Consider the following 22,682-nt stretch of genomic DNA (forward strand, 5'->3'; position numbering starts at 1 on the left):
AAAGATTAGAACACAATACACATTGTTTTGTAATTCCTTATTAAAAGATATTTAGGTCTTTTTTGCCTGTATTTAGGGATAAATTTCAGAAGATTTTCCAGGATGTGGTTTTTTTTTTTTTTTTTTTTTTTTTTTTGCGGTACGCGGGCCTCTCACTGTTGTGGCCTCTCCCATTGCGGAGCACAGGCTCCGGACGCACAGGCTCAGCGGCCATGGCTCACGGGCCTAGCCGCTCTGCGGCATGTGGGATCCTCCGGGACCAGGGCACGAACCCGTGTCCCCTGCATCGGCAGGTGGATTCTCAACCACTGCGCCACCAGGGAAGCCCCAGGATGTGGTTTTTAAAATTCTCACCGGTACTTCAAACTAAAGACTCAAGTATTTATTTTGCTCCGGACATCTTTGTTCTATTTCTTCTTTTCAGTTTTGCTTAGTGTCTATTTTTGAAGTTCCTGTTACACAAGAATGTTAGATATAACCAAAGATCTGTTACATCTTTTGAGTCATTTTCTCTTTCCCTGACCTTTTCATAAGGTGCATTTCCTTTTCTTTTTCCTCTTAATTCAGTGAGAATCTGGTCAGGGTAGGTCTGAGCAGGCCAGTTGGGTCGATTTTATCATAGTGTTGGGACACTGATTTGCCTCTCTAGATCCCTCCTGCTAAAGAGCCTGGGCCCAGTCTTTCTTGAATCCATAGCTGGTTCCCTCCTTGCTTTGAGTAAGGTTGGGATTTGTTCATCTTTTCTCTGATCTTTTATGTATGTGTGTATGGGGTCTGGGAGTAGGAGATGTGAAGTGGGGGAAATGTCATTCTAAGTTAGCACATTGGGAGCTCAGAGGCAAGATCATCTCATGTTTGTTTTTGTTTTTGTTTATTTTTAAACCCCTCTCATTGAGCAACACTTTCTTTGGACTGTGAATTTCTTCTAAAGTGGAACTAAGAAGACAACTAATAAATACACTGAATTCCAAAAAAAAAGCCATGGCCCATGTAAGTTGTTGTTTTCTTGTTCCTCATTGAAGTAGTCCTCTTTTTTTCCTATAGGTCGTGTGAATATTTGCATTCTTCATCCTGATATTGTTACCTAACCGAATAACACACAGTAACTTGCCAGTGAGTGAGTAAGTGATTGTGCCAAAAATATAGGATCTTCCTTTTTTGCTCATCTCTCTAACCAGTTTATATACTCATTCAGTAAATCATTACTTATTTCCCATATGCTGAGTCTTCTGCCAGAATAAGGAAAGAACATAAATAGTATCCTTTTGAGGGAAATATTGATGTTCCTCTTGTCAGAACTTTGGTTTGATGAACTGATTTAACAAATATTTATTGAATACCTACTATGTGATGGGCATTCTTTTAGGTAACTAGGAATAAATCAGTGGGGGGTAAAAATCAGACACATACAAATCATTTCCTGTGGAACTTGACTTGTAATGAAAGAGACAGAAAGTAAATAATCAGCTTATATAGTACAAGACTTAAGACACACAAATATATATATGTACATATGTATATATGTATATACATTTTATATGTATATATATATATATATATATATATATAGTCAACTCTCCATATCTGTGAGTCCCACATCTATGGATTCAACCAACTGTAGATTGAAAATATTCAGGAAAAAAAATTCCAGAAAGTTCCATAAAGCAAAACTTGAATTTGCTTCATGCAAGCAACTATTTACATAGCATTTACATTATATTAGGTATTATAAGTAATCTAGAGATGAGTTAAAGCATGTGGGAGGATATGTGTAGGTTATACGCAAATACTATGCCATTTTACATGGGACTTGAGCATCTGCAGCTTCTGGTATCTGTGGGGGTCCTGGAACCAATCCCCTGTGGATACCAAGGGATGACTATGTATATGTAATGAACAAAATCATTGTATGGTAAAACTAAGACGAAAGAGCAAATATATGTCTTATCAATCAATAACTGTGTATGAGTTCTTTTTGTTTGTTTGTTTTGTTTTAATATTAATTTTTGGGTGCATTGGGTCTTTGTTGCTGCACACAGGCTTTCTCTAGTTGCAGCAAGCAGCGCTACTCTTTGTTGCAGTGCGTGGGCTTCTCACTGTGGTGGCTTCTCTTGTTGTGGAGCATGGGCTCTAGGCACATGGGCTTCAGTAGTTGTGGCTCACGGGCTCTAGAGCGCAGGCTCAGTAGTTGTGGCTCATGGGCTTAGTTCCTCCGTGGCATGTAGGATCTTCCCAGACCAGGGCTCGAACCCATGTCCCCTTCATTGGCAGGCGGATTCTTAACCACTGCACCACCAGGGAAGTCCCTGGATATGAGTTTTAACATACCTATTAAGAGAAAAAGTCTTTCAGATTGAGGCACAAAGAAAAATTCAACTCTCTGCATCGGACGCTTAAGTGATTCAGTGATTCAGAAAGTTTAATAAAAGGATGGACAGATTATACCAGGCAAATGGAAACTAAAGGAAAACATACTAAACTTCAGGCCACATCACACCATTAAACATGGCAAAGAGGGACTTCCCTGGTGGTCCAGTGGTTAAGAATCTGCCTTCCAATGCAGGGGATGCAGGTTCCATCCCTGGTTGGGGAACTAAGATCCCACATGCTGTGGGGCAACTAAGCCCATGCCACAACTAGAGAGTCTGTGTGCTGCAACTACAGAGCCCATGCTCTCTGGAGCCTGTGCACCACAACTACAGAGCCCATGCGCTCCGGAGCCCATATGCTGCAAGGAAAGATCCCACGTGCTGCAACTAAGACCAACACAGTTGAAAATAAATAAATTAATTAATTAATAAATTAAAAAAAAACATGGCAAAGAAGGACACTACATAATTCTAAAGTGTAAATTTCAAAGTGAAGCTAAAATAGTTATGAATTACCTACATATAAAATATTACAGCAGCAACTTTCCTAAAACAAATAGAAAAGCAGATAGAAGAAGAAATAGATTCTTGCCAGCAGTAGGGGACATTAGTTAACCCTCTTAGTCAAAGTCAAGACAAGTGGACTAAATTTAGTTAAGGATATTGAAGTACTAAATCACATACTCCATCAGATCTATCTTACTAATATACATTATATGCTAATAGTAGTGAATATGCATTTTTAAAGTATCCATGGACCATTCAGAAAAAAATGACAAAATATTAGGCTGTAGTAAAGCCCAAAAAGTACAAATGGTAGACAATATTCTCTGAACACAGTGAAATACAACTAGAATTTAATTACAGAATCAGAAAAATTGTTATTCTTACCAGCAGTTTATAAAATCTGTCTTAGTAACTGCTGATTCAAAGAAGAAATATAATCTAAAAAGTGAAAAATTTCTCATGTCAGTGATAGCACTACATATTGGAACCCATGGAATTTAGTTAAAGCAGGACTCTAAGGGAAAAGTCATAGATTTAAATGCTTCTAACAAAAAATAATGAAAATTTGTAAGTTAAAAATAAGTAGAAAGAAATCTGAAAGGGATTTACAAAGATAAAAATTACATGTGTTACAAAACAGGAAAAAATTATAACTAATAAGATAAATCAGTAAGTTAAATCACTAACCTTTGAATCATGAATGAAAAGGGAGAAAGCACAAATTTACAAAACAAAAAGGGGAAAATCCACAGAAACAAAGGAAATTCAATAGACTCTTGAAAAAAATACTTTATTTGATTCTTTGCAAATACATTTTATTTATTCACATATGTACCATTTCCAATTGCTCTCTCTTCTTGAGATCTGAATTTCTGTTTGGTATCATTTCTTTTTGGCCTGAAGACATTTCCTTAGCATTTCCTGTAGTTTGTACCTTCTGGTGACTAATCCTCTCAGCTTTCTTTATGTGAAAATGTCTTTGTTCCTCCTTTATTTATAAAATAAGTCAGGACTTGCATCCTCCTCCTCCATTTTCTGGAAGAGTTTTTTTTTTATAGAATTAGTATTATTTATTCCTTAATTGTCTGATAGAATTCACCAGCAAAAAGCATCTGTGGTAGGCAGAATAATGAGCCCCCCTCAAAAAAAAACTGTCTATGTGCTAATCCTAGAACCTGTGAATAGGTTACCTTACGTGGCAAAAGAGACTTTGCAAATATGATTAAATTAATGCTTTTTAAAAAATAAATTTGTTTATCTATTTATTTTTGGCTGTGTTGGGTCTTCGTTGCTGCACGCAGGCTTTCTCTAGTTGCAGCGAGTGAGCGGTGGCTGCTCTTCGTTGCGGTGCACGGGCTGCTCACTGTGGTGGCTTCTCTTGTTGCAGAGCATGGGCTCTAGGCATGCAGGCTTCAGTAGTTGTGGCATGTGGGCTCAGTAGTTGTGGCTTGCGGGCTCTAGAGCGCAGGCTCAGTAGTTGTGGCGCACAGGATTAGTTGCTCCGCGGCATGTGGGATCTTCCTGGACCAGGGATTGAACCTTTGTCCCGAATTGAATCCGGCAGGCGGATTCTTAACCACTGTGCCACCAGAGAAGTCCCTCAAATTAATGCTTTTGAGATGGGGAGATTATCTTGGGTTATCTGAAGAGTCAGGGTCAAAAGAGGATGTGAGTACGGAATATGCATACTTCAGTTAAAAAAATGCAACATTACTGGCTTTGAAGATGGAGGAAGGGGGCCATGAGCCAAGGAACGTAAGTAACCTCTAGAAGCTAGAAAAGGTGAGGAAATGGCCTCTTTTCCTAGAGCTGCCAGAAAGGTACACAGCCCTGCCAATACCTTGATTTAGTCTAGTAAAACCCTTGTTGGACTTCTAACCAACAGATCATAAATTTGTTTTAAGCTACTGCATTTGTGGTGGTATGTGCAGCATCAGTAGAAAACTAATACACCATCTGAGTTTAGAGTTTCCTTCATGGGGAGACTTTAATTTCTTTAATAGATAAAGGGCTTTGGGATTTTTTTTTCTTGAATTAGTTTAGTAATTTGTGCCTTTCAGGGAATTAGTTTATTTCAACTTAGATGTCAAATTTATTGGCATAAAGTTGTTCATTATATTCCCTTATTATCATTTTAATGCCTGTCAGATCTACAGTAATTCACACTTTTAAATTCCTGATATTGATAATTTATGTCTTCTTTTCTTGATCAGTATTCTAGCAGCTTGTCAATTTTATTGGTCTTTTCAAAGAACCAGCTTTTAGTTTTACTGGTTTTTCTCTCTAGTTTGCCCTTGCTGTTTCGCTGATTACTGATCTTATTTATTCTTTCCTTTGTTCTGTATATTTTAGATTTAACTTTCTCTTATTTTTCTAGCTTAAAATTCCCTTTCTACTTTCACCCATGGGTTATATAGAAGAGTGCTCTTTAACTTCCAAATATGTGGGAACTTTTTCAGATCTTTCTGATAGTTCATTTTTAATTTAGTTCTGTGGTGGTCAAGGAACATACTCTGTAATTTCTATCCTTTTAAATTTATTGAGATTTGTCTTATGGCCCAATATGTGGACAATTTGGTGAATGCTCCATGTGCAATTTAAAAAAAAGGGTATTATACTGTTGGGTAGAGTGTTTATCAGTTAGGTCAAATGTTTGTAGTGGTGATCAACTCTTCTATATCTTTACTAATTTTTTTTGTCACTTGGTCTATCAATTACTGAGAGAGGACAGTTGAAATTTCCAGATACAATGGTGGATCTGTTACAGTTCTGTCAATTTTTGCTTTATGGTATTTTGAAGCTGTGTTATTAGGTGCATACATATTTAGGATTGCTATATCCTCTTGACAAATTGACCCCTTGATCATGAAATGTTCTTTTTGATAATATTCTTTGTCTTGAATTCTGTTTTCTTTATTAACATAACTGATTCAGCTTTCTTTTACCGTTTTCTTCATGGCATATCTTTTACTGTTTTCTTCATGGCATATCTTTTTTCCATCCTTTTATTTTTTTAAATTAATTAATTAATTAATTAATTTTTATTTATTTATTTTTTTTGCGGTATGCAGGCTTCTCACTGCTATGTCCTCTCCCGTTGCGGAGCACAGGCTCCGGACGCGCAGGCCCAGCGGCCATGGCTTACGGGCCCAGCCACTCCGTGGCATGTGGGATCCTCCCGGACCGGGGCACGAACCCGTGTCCCCTGCATCGGCAGGCAGACTCTCAACCACTGCACCACCAGGGAAGCCCCATCCTTTTATTTTAACCTATTTTAAGTGTATCTCATATAACAGCATATACTTTGGTTCTACTTTTTTACCCAGTCTGACAGTCGCTGCCTTCATCTATCTACACAGGGTTTAGCAAACTATGGCATGCTGGCCAAATCCAGCCCACAACCTATTTTCCTATGGCCCTCAACCTAAGAATGGTTTTGCATGTCAAAAGGGTTATAAATAAGTAAAGAAAAAAGAATATGTTATAGGGACTATATGTGATCCACAGAGCCTAAAATATTTATTACCTGACCCTATTCAGAAAAATTTTGCTGACTTCTAGATGGACCACGTAAATTAAATGTAATGATTATGTTTTAATCTATCATCTTATCATCTATCCTTTCTTCCTTTTTTCCCCCTATTTTTCTGCCTTCTCTTGGACTAATCCTGTATTTTTTAGTATTCCATTTATCTCCATTATAGGATTATTAGCTGTACCATTTTTGTTTTGTTTTGTTTTGTTTATTGTTTTGGGTGTTGTTCTAAGGTTTCCATTGTGATTTTAAAAACAAAAAAATCTTGGGCTTCCCTGGTGGCACAGTGGTTGAGAGTCCGCCTGCCGATGCAGGGGACACGGGTTCGTGTCCCGGTTTGGGAAGATCCCACATGCCGCGGGGCGGCTGGGCCCGTGAGCCATGGCCGCTGAGCCTGCGCGTCCGGAGCCTGTGCTCCGCAACGGGAGAGGCCACAACAGTGAGAGGCCCGCGTACTGCAAAAAAAAAAAAAAAAAAAAAAAAAAAAAAATCTTACTAGATCTTCCAATAATTTTACACAACTTCATACATAATTCAAAAATCTTAAAACTGGATATTTCCACTTCCCCTTCCCATCTTTTTTTACTACTGTTTTCATATATTTTATTTCTAAATACTTTTAAACCACACATGATTTTTTTTCTTTTTTTCTTTCTTCCTTTTTTTTGTGGGGGTGTGGTGTGCCACACAGCTTATAGGATCTCAGTTCCCTGACCAGGGATTGAACCCAGGCCATGGCAGTGAAAGTCCAGAATCCTAACCATTAGGCAACCAGGGAACTCCCAGGTTTTTTTCTTTAAATGGTCAATTATCTTTTAAAGAAATTATGAGATGAAAACAATATCTTTCTTATTTACCTCCGAACTTATCATTTCTAGCACTCTTCATTTCTCTGTGGATAGAAGTTTTTACCTATAAATTTTTTCCACCTGAAATTCTTTCCACCTGAAAAACTTCCTTTAACATTTTTTGTAGCAAGGTTTGTTACTCTCAAAAAAACAAACCAACAGTAACAAAAATAAAACTCCAATCTTTATTTCACCTTCATTTGAGGGATTTTAATTGGAAATAGAATTATAGCCTGACAGCTTTCTTTCAGCATTTTTTTCTTCCAGTTTTATTGAGATCTAATTTACATACAGCACTGTTTAAGTTTAAGGTATACAACATAATGATTTGACATACATACATCATGAAATGATTATCACAGTAGAGTTAGTAAAATCCTTCATCTCATGTAGATACAAAAATAAAGAAATAGAAAAAAATTCTTTTTCTTGTGGGAACTCTTAGGATTCACTCTCTTAACAACTTTCATAAATAACGTTCAGCAGTGTTAATTATATTTATCATGTTGTACATTACATCCCTAGTACTTATTTATCTTATAACTGGAAGTTTGTATCTTTTAACCACCTTTATACAATCCCCCTCCCCACCCCCTGCCTCTGTTAAATGCAAATCTGATCTCTTTCTCTATGAATTTGTTTGTTTGTTTTTGAAGTATAACTGACCTACAACACTATGTTAGCTTCTGTTACACAACATAGTGACTTTATATTTTTATACATTTCAAAATGATCACCATGATAAGTCTAGTTATGGTATGTCACCATAGAAGAATATTACAGTTATCTACTATATTCCCCACACTGTATATAACAGTCTTTCTTTCTTCCTCCATCTCTCTCTCTCTTTCTTTCATTATTTTTGGTTACTGATCTCTCAAGTTCAAATGCATTTTAACAACTCTGCATGTTTTACACCCTCCCCCAACTTTTCCTGTTTTTATCATATTTTACATCTTTTTGTTTTGCATATATGTCCCTTAACTACTTAATGCAGATTTAGATGAGTTTACTACTTTTGTCTTTTAACCTTCCTACTAGCTTCATGGCTAATTTACTACCTTTACTGTATAATTGCCTTTACAGATGAGATTTTTCCTTCTGTAATTTTCATGTTTCTAGTTGTGGCCTTTTCTTTTTCACTTAGAGAAACATTTTTTTGTAAAGCTGGTTTGGTGGTGCCGAACTCTTTTAGCTTTTGTTTGTTTTTAAACTTTTGGTCTCTCCATCAAACTGAATGAAAGCCTTGCCAGGTAGAGTACCCTTGGTTAGGTTTTTTCCTTTCATCACTTTAAATATATCATGCCACTCCCTTCTGGACTGCAGAGTTTCTGCTGAAAAGTCAGCTGATAGCCTTATGGGAGTTCCTTTGTATGTAACTTATTGATTATCACTCTGTTTATCCAATCTTCTCCTGAATTCTTCGAACATCTTTACAATCGTTACCTTGAACTCTCTATAGGGTAGATTGCCTATCTCCACTTCACTTAGTTCTTCTTCTGGGGTTTTATCTTGTTCCTTCATTTGGAAGATGTTTCTCTGTCACCTCATTTTGCCCAGTTGGTTGTTTTTATTTCTGTGTTTCTGATAGATCGGTTACCTTTCCCAACCTTGGAAAAGTGGCCTTTTGTAGGAGACGTCCTCTGTGTCCCAGCAGCACTCTCCCCTCTGGGCACTAGAGCTATATAGTCTAGGGGTGCCCCAGATTTGGGCTGCGTGGGTCCTTCTGTTGTGGTGGGCTGACTACTGTGGGCAGTCTGGTAGGTGTGGCTGGCTCCTGGTCCAGTTGTCTGTCAGGCCCTGTCTTATACTGAGGCTGATGGACACTGGTTGGCAGAGCTGGATCACGAGACTGCTGGCAGTGGGGCCCACTGGTGGGTGGAGCCAGTTTCTGGAGTGGGTGGTTGTGGGGCTGAGGGTCCCAGATCTGGTGTTGGCATGCTGGTGGATGGGACCAGTTCCTTACATGGTTCGCTGCAGGGCCCAGAGCTGCTACTGGCCTGCTAGTGAGTGGGGCATACCAAGGTTATGAAAGGGAGATGTGCTCTGTCCATCTTTGGAAAATATAGTCTGCACTGGGTGTTTACTAAAGAATTTGCATTAAAAGTAAAAATGCTTAGTCATAATGAGGAAGAAAAATCATCAGGTCCTTTTTCTGAAGATGGAGATTTTCATAAGAAATTTTGGAAAAATTTACAACTATTTAACTTAGTTGGGAACCTCTATTTATTTTCTAAATTTCTAGATGAGTGATTAACAGAAGTTTTCCACCCTATGCTAGAGGATGTGTGTGCAGAAATTGAATTGTTTAAGAGTATGTGGGCACTCTGCTTTAGTCTCACTAAATTTATTTTTGACCCATACAAGCTTCCAGCCTTAGCCTATATACTCACTGTACCATCCCTTTCCTGCAGTGCCTTCTTTTAGCAGTGCTTCTTCCTTTTGAAAAATGTTTCTTATAATTTCAAAAACAGTACTGTGATTTGTCATTTTAGGGGTTGGTGATGTTCAAAGGTGTGGCTATAGATGTCTCTCAGGAGGAATGGGAATGCCTGAACCCTGCACAGAGGAATTTGTACAAAGATGTGATGTTGGAGAACTATAGCAACTTGGTTTCACTGGGTAAAGTTATCTGCCTCTAATAATTCAGAATCTGTTTCTTGGAATTTCTGCTTTCTCCACTATGAATTTCAGGGCTACCTTTCAAATAACTAGATGAATTTTCTCTTTGTGTAGAAATGAGCACAGCCAAGTGGAGTTGCACCTTCATTTTCTCTATCCTCACATCTTACTCTGGTCCTTCCTTATAATTGACTTTCTTCCTTGAAAATTAAGGAGCAGAATTGAAATTCTATACCATTAAAGCATAACATAGTCAAAGAAACCAGGCTTTGTCTTTTGTTTCACTTGCAATGTGCTAAATGTGCAGATGCACTAGTGTAGATAAAACTAAGCGCATGGGTCCTGGGTGCAAAGCTCTTTAGCCTTCCCAATTAGTGTAGTAATGGACTGAGTCAAGAAATGTCATTTACATTTACAGCTCAAATGAACACTGTTCTATTTACTGCAACAAATGTAAACAATTTGCATTTGGAAGTTACATTCTAAGAACTTTACATTTAACATGGAAAAGTATCTGAGAATAAGTATTTCAGGAAACTCCTTTTTTTCTCAAAGGAAAATAAGGAGTGAAAACTTACATAACTTAAAGAGCATTTTACCATCTATTTGTTTGTTTTGTTTCTTATGATCCTGAGTTTACCTGTATATGAGAATTTGACTTTTCTTTCTTCTCTAGACCTTATCGAGTACCATCTTGTCCTGTAGGTTTTTTAAAATAAATTCTGAAACACAGTATTTGAATACTTTCATTTCCACCTCATCTCCATTTCTTTTCTTATAACCAGGACTTTCTATTTCTAAGCCAGCTGTGATCTCCTCATTGGAGCAAGGGAAGGAGCCCTGGATGGTTATGAGGGAAGTGATAGGAGAACAGTTCCCAGGTGAGTGAGCTATAGTCAGGAAGCAGAAATTTGTTGTGAGGAGTAGGCCAACTGGTAAGAATGTTGGTTATATTAAGGTTATAAGGTTAATGTAAGGTTGTATTCGACAGAATAATTAGGGAAAATCTGATTTCAAAACTTATTGCAGTGTTACAGTAATCAGACAATGTGGTACTGGCATAAAGACAGACATATAGATGAGTGGAATAGAATAGAGAGTCTGGAAATAAACCCTCAGATATATGACAAAATGATTTTAGATAAGAGTGCCAAGACCATTCTATGGGGGAAAGGACTGTACTCTTAACAAATGGTGTTGGGGAAACTGGATACCCACATGCAAAGGAATAAAATTCCTTATGCCATATACAAAAATTAACTCAAAGTGGATCAAAGAACTAAATCTAAGACCCAAAACTATAAGACGCATAGACGAAAATATAGGGGAAAAACTTCGTGACATTGGATTTGGCAGTAATTTCTGGGCTATGATACCAAGGCACAGCAAAAATAGACAAATGGGAGTACATCAAACTTAAAAAACTTCTGTTCATCAAAAGATGCAATCAACAGAGTATTAATTAAAAAAAATTCATACAAGTTGCTTTGCTAGGTGATGAGAATACATTTTTTAAATGTTATAAAGACATTTTTAATCTAGTAGTGGATCGAGAACATATGAATATATTTTCTAATAAAATATTTAGGAAAAATTAATTGATTAGAAATTGTTAAAATTAAAGCAAATGACTACATTGAGGAGATGGAGATGGTAGAGGGATGATTAGAAAAGAAGGAGTAGGACCCTAGGAAAGTATAGGGTCCTGAAGGCTAAGAGCAGGTTCATTCCACAAGTTAGAGCAGGGGTCCCCAACCCCTGGGCTGCGGGGGTTGAGCTCTGTTGATTGCATCTTTTGATGGACCGGTACTGGTCCACAGCCTGTTAGGAACCGGGCCGCACAGCAGGAGGTGAGCAGCGGGAGAGTGAGCAAAGCTTCATCTGCCACTCCCCATCGCTTGCATTACTGCCTGAACCATCCCCCACCGCCCCCGGGGAAAAATTGTCTTCCACAAAACTGGTCTCTGGTGCCAAAAAGTTTGGGGACCACTGAATTAGAGGTCTTTGATGATGTCTGTAACTCATAGTACTCCAGAGCTATGAAAAGAGTATATTTCTGTTGTTTTAAGCCACCTAGTTTGTGGTACACTGTTACGTTGATTCTAAGAAACTAATACAGAGGTGAAACATGGAAAAATGATATATACTTTCCTAAATGTTTTGCTTTCATGTAAGATGTTATTCTTTTTACTAACTTTTGATACCTGGTCAGGCCTTTCCTTTTGCATATATGGTGTGGTGATTTCTTTTTAAAAGTTTTTTACCTTGAAATAGTTATAGATTCACAGGAGGTTGCAAAGAAATGTACAGGGAAGTTCCATGTACCCTTCCTCCAGCCTCTCCCAGTGTTAACATCTTACACAACTATAGTACAATATCATACTGAAAAATTGACATTTTTATAATCCATAGAAGTTACTCAGATTTCACTACTTATATACACACTTATTTGTATGTGTGTTTCTGTGCATATGTATAGCTCTATGTAGTTTTATCATATATAGCCTTGTATCACTACTACAACAATCAAAATAGATAGTACCATCACCACAAGACTCCCTCCTATTATCTCTTTATAGCTACACCCATCCCTTTCTCCCTTATTCCTAACTCTTGGTAACCATTAATCTATTCTACATCTATATAACTCTGTTATTTCATGAAGTTACATAAATGGAATCCTGCAGTATGTATCCTTTTGAGATTAGCTTTTTTCTTATATATATATATATATGTATGTATAACATGAATGTAAGGAATATATATATATACACACATATGTAAACATATATATATATGTTCCTTACATTCATGTAAAAGTTTGTACTTGGGATAAAGCTCAAGTATGCAATTGCTGGGTCGTAAGGTAAGCTCATTTTTAGTTTTGAAAGGAACTGCCAAACACTAGCAGTGTATGAATGATGCATTTCACTGAATCCTAGTCAGCACTTGGTGTTATCAGTTTTTCATTTTAACCATTCTGATAGGTGGGTAATGAAATTTCATTATAGTTTTTATTTGAATTCCCTTAACAGAAAATCATGTTTATTTGCCATCTGTGTGTCCTCTTCAGTGAATGTCTGTTCATGTCTTTTGCCCATTTTATGATTTGATTGTTTGGGGTTTTTTGCTGTTGAGTTTTCATAGTTCTTTATGTATTCTTTTGGGTTGGCCAAACAGTTCGGTTTTTTCTGTAAGATGGTTCTAGTGCGCTTAGTTGTCTTTAACTTCATTCGAAACAATTTTGTTAGATTGTATTGTGATACCTGTCATATCAGAGTACATTTTTTAAAAAAATCAAAATTGGTGAATTTTTGTGTAGCCATTTTAATACTGAAGATGGAAGAAAAGAAGCAACATTTTCAGCATATTATGCCTTATTATTTCCAGAAAAGTAAAAACACAACTGAAATGCAAAAAAAGGTTTGTGCAATGTATAGAGAAGGTGCTTTGACTGATAGAGCGTGACAAAAGTGGTTTGCGATGTTTTGTGCTGGAGATTTCACACTGGATGATGCTCCACAATCGGGTAGATCAGTTAAAATTGATAGCAATCAAATCGAGACATTAATTGAGAACAATCAACGTTACACCACATGGGAGATAGCCGACATACTCAAAATATCCAAATCAAGCGTTGAAAATCATTTGCACCAGCTTGGTATGTTAATCACTTTGATGTTTGGGTTCCACATAAGCGAAAAAAACCTTCTTGACCATATTTCCGCATGTGATTCTCTACTTAAACGTAATGAAAATGTTCTGTTTTAAAACAAATTGTGTCAGGCAATGGAAAATATATACTGTACAATAATGTGGAATGGAAGAGATCATGGGGCAAGCAGAGTGAACCACCAAAGGCCGGTCTTTATCCAAAAAGGTGATGTTGTGTATATGGTGGGATTGGAAGGGAGTCCTCTATCATGAGCTCCTTCCGGAAAACCAAACTATTAATTCCAACAAGTGTTACTCCCAATTAGACCAACTGAAAGCATCACTCAATGAAAACCATCTGGAATTAGTCAACAGAAAACATATAATCTCTCATCAGGATAACGCAAGACTGCATGTTTCTTTGATGACCAGGCAAAAACTGTTACAGCTTGGCTGGGAAGTTCTGATTCATCCACCGTATTCACCAGACATTGCACCTTCGGGTTTCCATTGATTTCAGTCTTTACAAAATTCCCTTAATGGAAAAAATTTCAATTCCCTGGAAGACTGTATAAGGCACCTGGAACAGTTCTTTGCTCAAAAAGATAAAAAGTTTTGGGAAGATGGAATTATGAAGTTGCCTGAAAAATGGCAGAAGGTAGTGGAACAAAATGGTGAATACGTTGTTCAATAAAGTTCTTGGTGAAAATGAAAACTGTGTCTTTTATTTTTACTTAAAAACCTAAGGAACTTTTTGGCCAACCCAATAGATAGGCCTTTGTTGGATATGTGACTTAAAGAAATAATTTCTCCAAGTCTATAATTTGTGTTTTAATCCTTTTAACAGGGTCTTTTGCAGAGAAAAGTTTAATTTTGATGAAGTCTAGCCTTTATTCATTTTTTAAATCTTATGAATTGTTAGGGGGTTTTGTTGTTGTTTTTTTGTTTGGTTTTGGTTTTTGGTGTTAAGTCTAAGAACACCACCTAGGGCTTCCCTGGTGGCGCAGTGGTTGAGAGTCCGCCTGCCGATGCAGGGGACATGGGTTCGTGCCCCGGTCTGGGAAGATCCCACATGCCGCGGAGCGGCTAGGCCCGTGAGCCATGGCTGCTGAGCCTGCGCGTCCGGAGCCTGTGCTCTGCAGTGGGAGAGGCCACAACAGTGAGAGGCCCGCGTACCGCAAAAAACAAACAAACAAACAAACAAAACACCACCTAGTCCTAGGTCCTAAAGATTTTCTCCTATTTTTTTCCTAGAACTTTTATAGTTTTACATTTTCCATTTAAATCTGTAATCCATTTTGAGTACCTTTTTGTAGAAGATGTGAGACTTCAGGTCAAGGTTTAACTTTTTGCCTATGGATGTCTAATTCTCCATCACCATTTTTTTCAACAAGTTATCCCTCCTCCATTGAGTTGCTTTTTCACCGTTATCAGAAATTAGTTGAGCACATTTGTGTGGCTCCATTTCTGAGATCTATGTTCTGTACCATTGATCTTTGTAACTATTCCTCTGCTAATACCATACTTTTGATTACAGCAGTTATATAGTAAGCCTTAATATTGGAAAGAGTGATTCTTCCCACTATATTATTTTCCAAAAAAAAGTTTTGGCTATCCTTGGGGCCTTTTTCTTTGCATATAAATTTTAGAATAAGCTTGTCTCTATGTACAAAAAAACTTGCTGAGATTTAAATAGGAATTACGTTAAACCTATAGATGAAATTAGAGAATTAACATCTTTACACTGTTGAGTCTTCCAATCCATGAACACAGCATTTCTCCAAGCTTTTTTCCTTTGATTTCTTTTATTAGCATTTTATAATTTTCATCATATGTTATCTGTACATGTTTTGTTAATTTTTTACCTAAGTATTTCTTTTTTTTAATCTTGGAGCATTTGTAAGTGGTATTGCATTTTTATTTTGGTTTCTATTTGGTCATTGTCAGTGTACAGAAATTCGGCCAATTTTGTATGTTAATCTTGTATTCTATGACGTTACTCAATGAACTTATTAGTACTAGTTAGTACTAATACTAACTAGCACTAATTTTTCCTTGTAGATTCATTCTTGTAGACAATCATAATCTGCAAACAGAGTCTTTTTTTTTTCCTTTTCCAATCTATGCCCTTTCTTTTTCTTGCCTTTTTGTTGGCTAGAAATATGTTCTGTGTTGGATAAGAGTGGTAATAGTGGACATCCTTGCCTCTTAATTTTAGAGGGAAAGCATTCAGGGGTAAGGTCTTTTGCCATTAAGTATGATGTTAGCAGTAGATTTTTTGTATATGCTGTTTATGAGGTTGAGGAAGGTCCCCTCTCTTTTTAATGCCCTGAGGTTTTTTTTAATGAATGTTAATATGATCATGTGATTTTTCTTCTTAGTTGTTGGTATGATGGATTACATTGATTTTTGAATGCAGAATCAGCCTTTCACACCTGTAAAAATTCCACTTAGTCATGATATATTATTCCTTTTATTCACTTCTGGATTTGATTGGTAAAATTTAATTCAGGATTTTTTCATCTAAGTTCATGGGAGATACTGGCCTGTAGTTTTCTTTGTGTGTGTGTGTGTGTGTGTGTGTGTGCGCGTGCGCATGCATGTGTGTGTGTACATGCTGCCTTTGCCTGCTTTTGGTATAAGAATAATAATGGCCTCATAAAGTAAGTTAGGAAGTGTTCCCTTTTCATCCTTCGGTGAAAGAAATTGATGTGAATGTTTGGTAAAATTCACCAGTGAAACCATCTGGACCTGGATATTTCTTTTTCAGGATCTCTTTTAAATTATAAATTCCATTTCTATAATAGTTATAGGACTATTCAGATTACCTATTTCATCTTGGCTGAGTTTTGGTAGTTTGTGATTTTCAAGGAATTGGTATATTTCTTCTAAGTTGTCAAAGTTATGAGTGTAAAGTTATACATGGTGTTCTTATTATCATTATGATGGATTATCTATATATAATTTTATATATATATATATATCCATGTATATAAAGGATATACATGTCCTTATAATCCTTCAAAAAAATTTTTTTCTTTGAGACTTTTAATTTCACCCATAGATTATTTAGAAATGTGTTATTTGGAGGTGTTTGGAGATTTTCTTGTTGTCTTTCTTTTATAATTTGATTTTATTATGGTCTCATATGAAAATTAGAGGGAGCTGTCTACAGGAGTCTTCCCTCACTTCTGACATCAATTGCAATTTCAAGGGTTTCTGAGACCACCCTTACATTTGATAATTCACTAAAAGGACTCATAGAACTCACTGAAAGCTATCATCCTCACAGTTACAGTTTATTACAGCAAAAGGATACAGATTAAAGTTAGCCAAGGGAAGAAGTACATAGGGAAGAGCCTAGGAGAGTGCCAAGTGTGGAGCTACCTGTTGTCCTCTCCCAGTGGAGTCATGGACGGTGCTAACTTTTCCCATCAACTATGTGGAACAATATGCATTTGGGCATATTGCCAAATAGAGAAACTCACCTGAGCCTTAGTGTCCAGAATTTTTATTGGGAATCCTTGTTGGCTACCCATGTGGCTGACCTTTAGTTTCCAGCCTCTCAGGAGGTAAAGCTGATACCTTTAGTCTCCAGTCTTTTTGGAGGAAAATTGTTGCCACATATCTCAAACCTTCCATTATAACCTTGTATCTCTTTTCCTCTTTATTTTTCTATAGCATTTTTTTGCCATCTGACTTACTAATTCATTTACTAATTATTTATTAGATGTTATCTCAAAAGAATGTAACTCTATAAGGGGATGCATTTTTGTTTGTAATGATATTTCCCTTTTCACTCCTAAGATTGGTTATTTGTACCTTTTCTCTCTTTTATGAAATAAAAATTTATTTTGAATTAATTTTAAACTTATGGAAGAGGTACAAAATAACCCCAAAAAATCTCCCATATGCTGTTCACCTATATTCACCAGCTGGTAATATTTTTGCCATATTTTCCTTATTATTTCATTTAAGTCTCTTTACCCTAAATAGTTATCTTTCCTAAGAGCAAGGATATTCTCTTACATTTCATAAATTCAGGAAATTTTACATTTATCCAAATCTATTGTCTCATTTATTGTCTGCATTATTTTCCACTACTTTTCCAAATATTGTCCTTTTCACTTGACTCAGGATCTCACATTACATTTCTCTTTACTTTAATCTGAAAAGTTCCTCAGCCTTTCTTTGGATTTTATGGCTGGTATTTTTGAAGAATACTGGCCACTTTTATAGAATATCCTTCAATTAGAGTATGTTTGTTGGTTCTTCCAGATTAAATTCAGGCTATACATTTTTGGCAGGATTATTGCATTGGTGACCTATCTTTCTCAGTGTATTATTTAAGGAGGCACATAATGTCATTCTGTCCCATTATTAGTGTTGTTACCTTTGATCACTTGGTTTGGATGGTGTTTGCCAAGTTACTCCATTGTATTTTTTTTCTCTGTAATTAACATTTAATCTGTAAGGTAGTCTATTTTTCTTGACCAGTCTTGCCAGAAATCCTATTACATATTTGTTTCTGTTTTATTTTTTCTGCCTATCTTTGTTTTTTACTTTATTCTACTTTTTGAGGTCTAAGTTTGCTATTCTTCTTCTAACTTCTTGAAATAGATGTTTAGGTGATTCACTTTAAGAATTTCTTTTTTCTATTTGCATTTAAGGCCATAGATTTTCCTCTAAATGTGGCTTTAGTTGCATCCTACACGTTTTGGTAAGAGGGGTAGAGAGAGCCCAGGGGGTATAGGACCTTATAGAGCATTATAAGAATCTTTTTTTCCTAAATGTGATGGGAAACTATTAGAGGCATTTGAGAGCAAAAGTTATGTGTTGTCACTAAGATATGATGTGTTTAGTGGAACAAGAAAGAGAGCAGGTGACCAATTTGAGAGTTACTGCAGTAGTATAACAATGGTAGCTTAGACTGTGATAGAAGTGGTGCTGATAAATTATTATGTCATTATATATATATTAAAGAACAAGTTGACCATGCTTGCTAATAGACTGTAAGTTGAGTAAGAAGAAAAAAACTAGGCTTTTGGCTTAACCTATTGGTAAAATATGGTTGCATTTACTGAGATGGGTTAAGCTGGAGTATGAATGAATCTAAAAAAAACTTCTCTTTGGACATGTTATGGTTGAGGTACTTATTACATATTTACATGAAGATTTCAACTAGGCAACTAGGTGATAAATATGGAGCTTAGGGGTAAGATAAAAGCTAGAAGTATAGACATCAAAGGACACAATAAAGTGAAAATGCAACCTATGGAATAGGAAAAAATATTTGTAAGTCACGTATCTGATAAGGGGTTAATATCCAGAATATATAAAGAACTCCTACCAAAAACAAAAAAACAAACAACTCAATTTTAAAAATGAGAAAAGGATTTGAATAGATATTTCTTCAAAAAAGATATGCAGATGACCAGCAAACACATGAAAGTATGCTCAACATCACTAGCCACTGGCGAAATGCAAATCCAAACCACAGTGAAATATCACCTCACACCCATTAGGATGGCTACAGTAAAAAAACAAGTATAACAAGTATTGGTGAGGCAGTGGAGAGACTGAAACCCTTGTGTTGGTGGGAGTGTAACATGGTTCAGCCACTGTGGGAAAAGAGTATGGTGGTTCCTCAGAAAATTATAACTAGAATTACCATATCATCCAGCAATTCCACTTCTGGGTATATACTAAAAGCACCAACTTAAACAGATACTTGTACACACATGTTCTTAGCAGCATTATATACAGTAGCCAAAAGGTGGAAGCAATCTAGATTTCATCATCAAACAAATGGAGAAACAAAATGTGTGGTTGTCGTGTGTGTGTGTGTGTGTGTGTAATCCTGACACATGCTGCAACATGAATGAACCTTGAGGACGTTATGCTAAGTGAAATAAGTCAGTCACATTCAGAAAAATAACAACAAATACTGTATGACTCCAGTGATATGAGGTATCTAGAGTAGTCAAATCCATAGAAACAGAAAGTAGAATGGTGGTTGCCAGGAACTGGAAGAGGGAAGAATGGGGAGTTATTAATGGGTGCAGAGTTTCAGTTCTGCAAGGTGAAAAAGTTCTGGAGATTGGTTGCACAACAGTGTGCACATACTTAACACTACTTCGCTAAACACTTAAAAGTGGGTAAGATAGTAAATTTTATGTTATGTGTAATTTATCATAATTAAGAGGTATAAATTTAAGACTTAGTATTATATTATTGGTATTTAAGACAGACTGCTATTAAGGGAAAGAGTGTAGATTGAGGGCTGGCCAGAGCCTGAGTTCTGGGACATTCCAACATTTAGAGGTCAGGAAGTGGAGGAGAATTCATTAAGGGGAACTGAATATAAGTAGAGAGGTAGGAGGATAACCAGGAGAATATGGTATACAGGAAGCAAAGGGATTGATCAGTTGTGTCAGATGCTACTAATGAGTCAAATAGAGTGTTGACTGGCATTTGAGCACTGATTTTGGTAAAGTAATTTTGTTAGTTACTTTAGCTAGAAATGTTTTAACAGAGCTATGGGAGTTGAAATATTTATTGGAGTGGATTACAGAGAAAATGACTAACGAAGTCATTTGATATAACACAGAGTCAGGGAAAGGATGGTCTTTTCAGTAAGTGGTGCTGATATCTATTGAAAAATAAGAATCTTGATTTCTACCTCACACTAGGTGGATTATAGATCTAAATATGAAAGGTAATATAGTAAAAGCTTCTGGAAGATTATTTGAGTATATTTTTATGAATTTGGGATTAGACTATCTTAAAATTAAGAATTTCTGTTTATCAAAACATAGTATTAAGAGAGCAAAAGGGCCAGCCCCAGAGTGGGAAAAGATACTTGCATTATGTAGTGGTTATATCCAGCATAAATTAAGAATTCCTACAAATCAGAAAGAAAAATACAACCCAGAAACTACCCAAATGTCCCTCAACTGGAGAATGGATAAACAAAATATAGTTATCTGTACAATAAAATATAACTCAGCCATAAAAAGAAATGAAGTACTGATACATGCTACAGCATCACTGAACCTTGAAAACATACTGAGTGAGAACAGACACAAAAGGTCACATATTGTATGATTTCGTGTTTATGAAATTTCTTGACAAATTCAGAGACATAAAGCAGATTGGTGGTTGCTGGGGGTGGGGCGGGGAGGAGAATAGAACATGATCATGGGTGTGAGGTTTCTTTCTGGAATGGTGAAAATATTCTGGAATTAGAGATCGGATGGTTGCACAACAGTGGGAATGTACTATAAGTTACTGAATTGTATGCTTCAAAATGGTTAAAATGGTGGATTTTGTATGTATTTTATTGCCCAAAAAATTAATAAAAATGGACAAAACACCTGCATAGGCAATTTATTAAAGAAGATATCCCATTGGCCAATAAACATATGGCAAAGTATTCAGCCTGCGAAATTACAAATTAAACCACAATCCAGTATCACAACGCATCTGCCAGGATGCTTAAAAGAAGATTGACAATTACAAGTGTTGCTGAGGATATGAAGAACAGGAACTCTTTTAGAGTTTGATGGAATTGTAAATTAGAAAACTGTTGCATAGTGTCAACTGAAGCTGAACAAATGCATATCATCTGGTGCAGTAATTTCACACCTAGAAGAAAGGAGTACTGTTTCTACCAAAAGAAATGTGCATGGATGTTGATAGCAGTACTAACCATAATAGCCAACAACTGGAAACAACCCAAATGATCATCATTAGGAAAATGGAAAAATAAATAGCATTAGCATAGAATGCTTTATGTAACTGTTGGTCTCAAACAGTTCAATGGAAGGCTGTATTAGTTTGGATATAAGTTTGGCTGTATGTGACACAGACACCCAAATAATTGTAGTTTAAACTATATAGAGGGTTAATTTTCTCTTTCATTAAAGTCCAGGCTGGAGTGGCAACTCTGTTCTGCAAAATCATCTGTGACAGACATGACATTAAATGCACATTGCAGCTGGCTTTGCTGAGGAATCAGAAGAATAACGGATATAGGGTGTGGGCAAGCTGACTCTTAAGAAAGTTCTCAGGACTTCCCTGGTAGTGCAGTGGTTAAGAATCCGCCTGCCAATGCAGGGGACACGGGTTTGATCCCTGGTCTGGGAAGATCCCACATGCCACAGAGCAGCTAAGCCCATGTGCCACAACTACTGAGCCTGTGCTCTAGAGCCCATGAGCCACAACTGCTGAGCCCGCATTCCACAACTACTGAAGCCCATGCACCTAGAGCCCGTGCTTTGCAACAAGAGAAGCCACTGAAATGAGAAGTCTGTGCACTGCAACAAAGAGTAGCCTCTGCTCACCACAACTAGAGAAAGCCCATGGCAGCAACGAAGACCAAGGCAGCCAAAAATAAATAAATAAAAATTTTTAAAAATTAAAAAAAAAGTTCTCAGAAGCTACTACATAATACTTCTGCATTTCTTTAGGCAGAATCCAGTTACATGGCATATTCTGCTGCAAAGGGTCCTGGGAAGTGCAATGTTTATATTGGGCAGCCTGTTCTCAACTAAAAACCAAGGGTTCAATCAGTGTACAAAAGGGGAATAATAGATGTTTGGGGACAACTAGCAGATATCACATGATCCTTTGGCCTGGTGGAGAGTGTTAAAATATACAGACTCTCATAGACTCTGATTCAGGTGATCTAGAATGTTTTGTAAACATCCATAATTGCAACAAATTCCCAAGGTGATTCTGAAGTGGATCAAAATTTCAGAACCACTGACTTGACTTGTTAATTAACTCCCTCACTTTTCTTTCATGAGCTTTCATTTCTTTGCATTCTCCTTACTCTATTTTCATTCAATTGCATCATGGTATTTAAGAGCTCCCCAAGCCTTTCATTTCTTATGTGAATTATTTTCAATTCTCTCTCTTTTCTACCAGAGGTATTTCAATTCTCTTGTAACACAAAACTAGCAATTAAAATGTGTTTCTTATCTTTCAGACTTGGTGTCCAAGTGTGAGTCCAAGAAGTTATCTCCAAAAAGAAACATTTATGAGACAGAATCATCCCAATGGGCTATAATGGAACCATTTAAAAGCCATAGTCCTGAGAAACCCATTTTCAGAGATATTTGGGCATGCAAAAGTCAGTTTGAG

At 36.6% G+C, this 22,682-nt stretch overlaps 1 protein-coding gene across 1 annotated transcript; it reads left to right on the plus strand.

Moving 5' to 3' along the window:
* The first annotated feature begins 593 nt into the window (after window positions 1-593).
* On the plus strand, window positions 594-14,239 carry LOC309795562 (zinc finger protein 461-like). Its single transcript, XM_082608023.1, has 4 exons — window positions 594-990; window positions 9,755-9,881; window positions 10,667-10,762; window positions 13,204-14,239. The coding sequence occupies exons 1-4, from the start codon at window positions 982-984 to the stop codon at window positions 13,347-13,349; spliced, it is 378 nt and encodes a 125-aa protein (XP_082464149.1). The 5' UTR covers window positions 594-981; the 3' UTR covers window positions 13,350-14,239.
* Window positions 14,240-22,682: the final 8,443 nt, after the last annotated feature.

The sequence above is a fragment of the Mesoplodon mirus genome (assembly GCF_964341445.2).
Source record: "Mesoplodon mirus genome assembly, chromosome: 19".
NCBI classification, from domain to species: Eukaryota; Metazoa; Chordata; class Mammalia; order Artiodactyla; family Ziphiidae; genus Mesoplodon; species Mesoplodon mirus.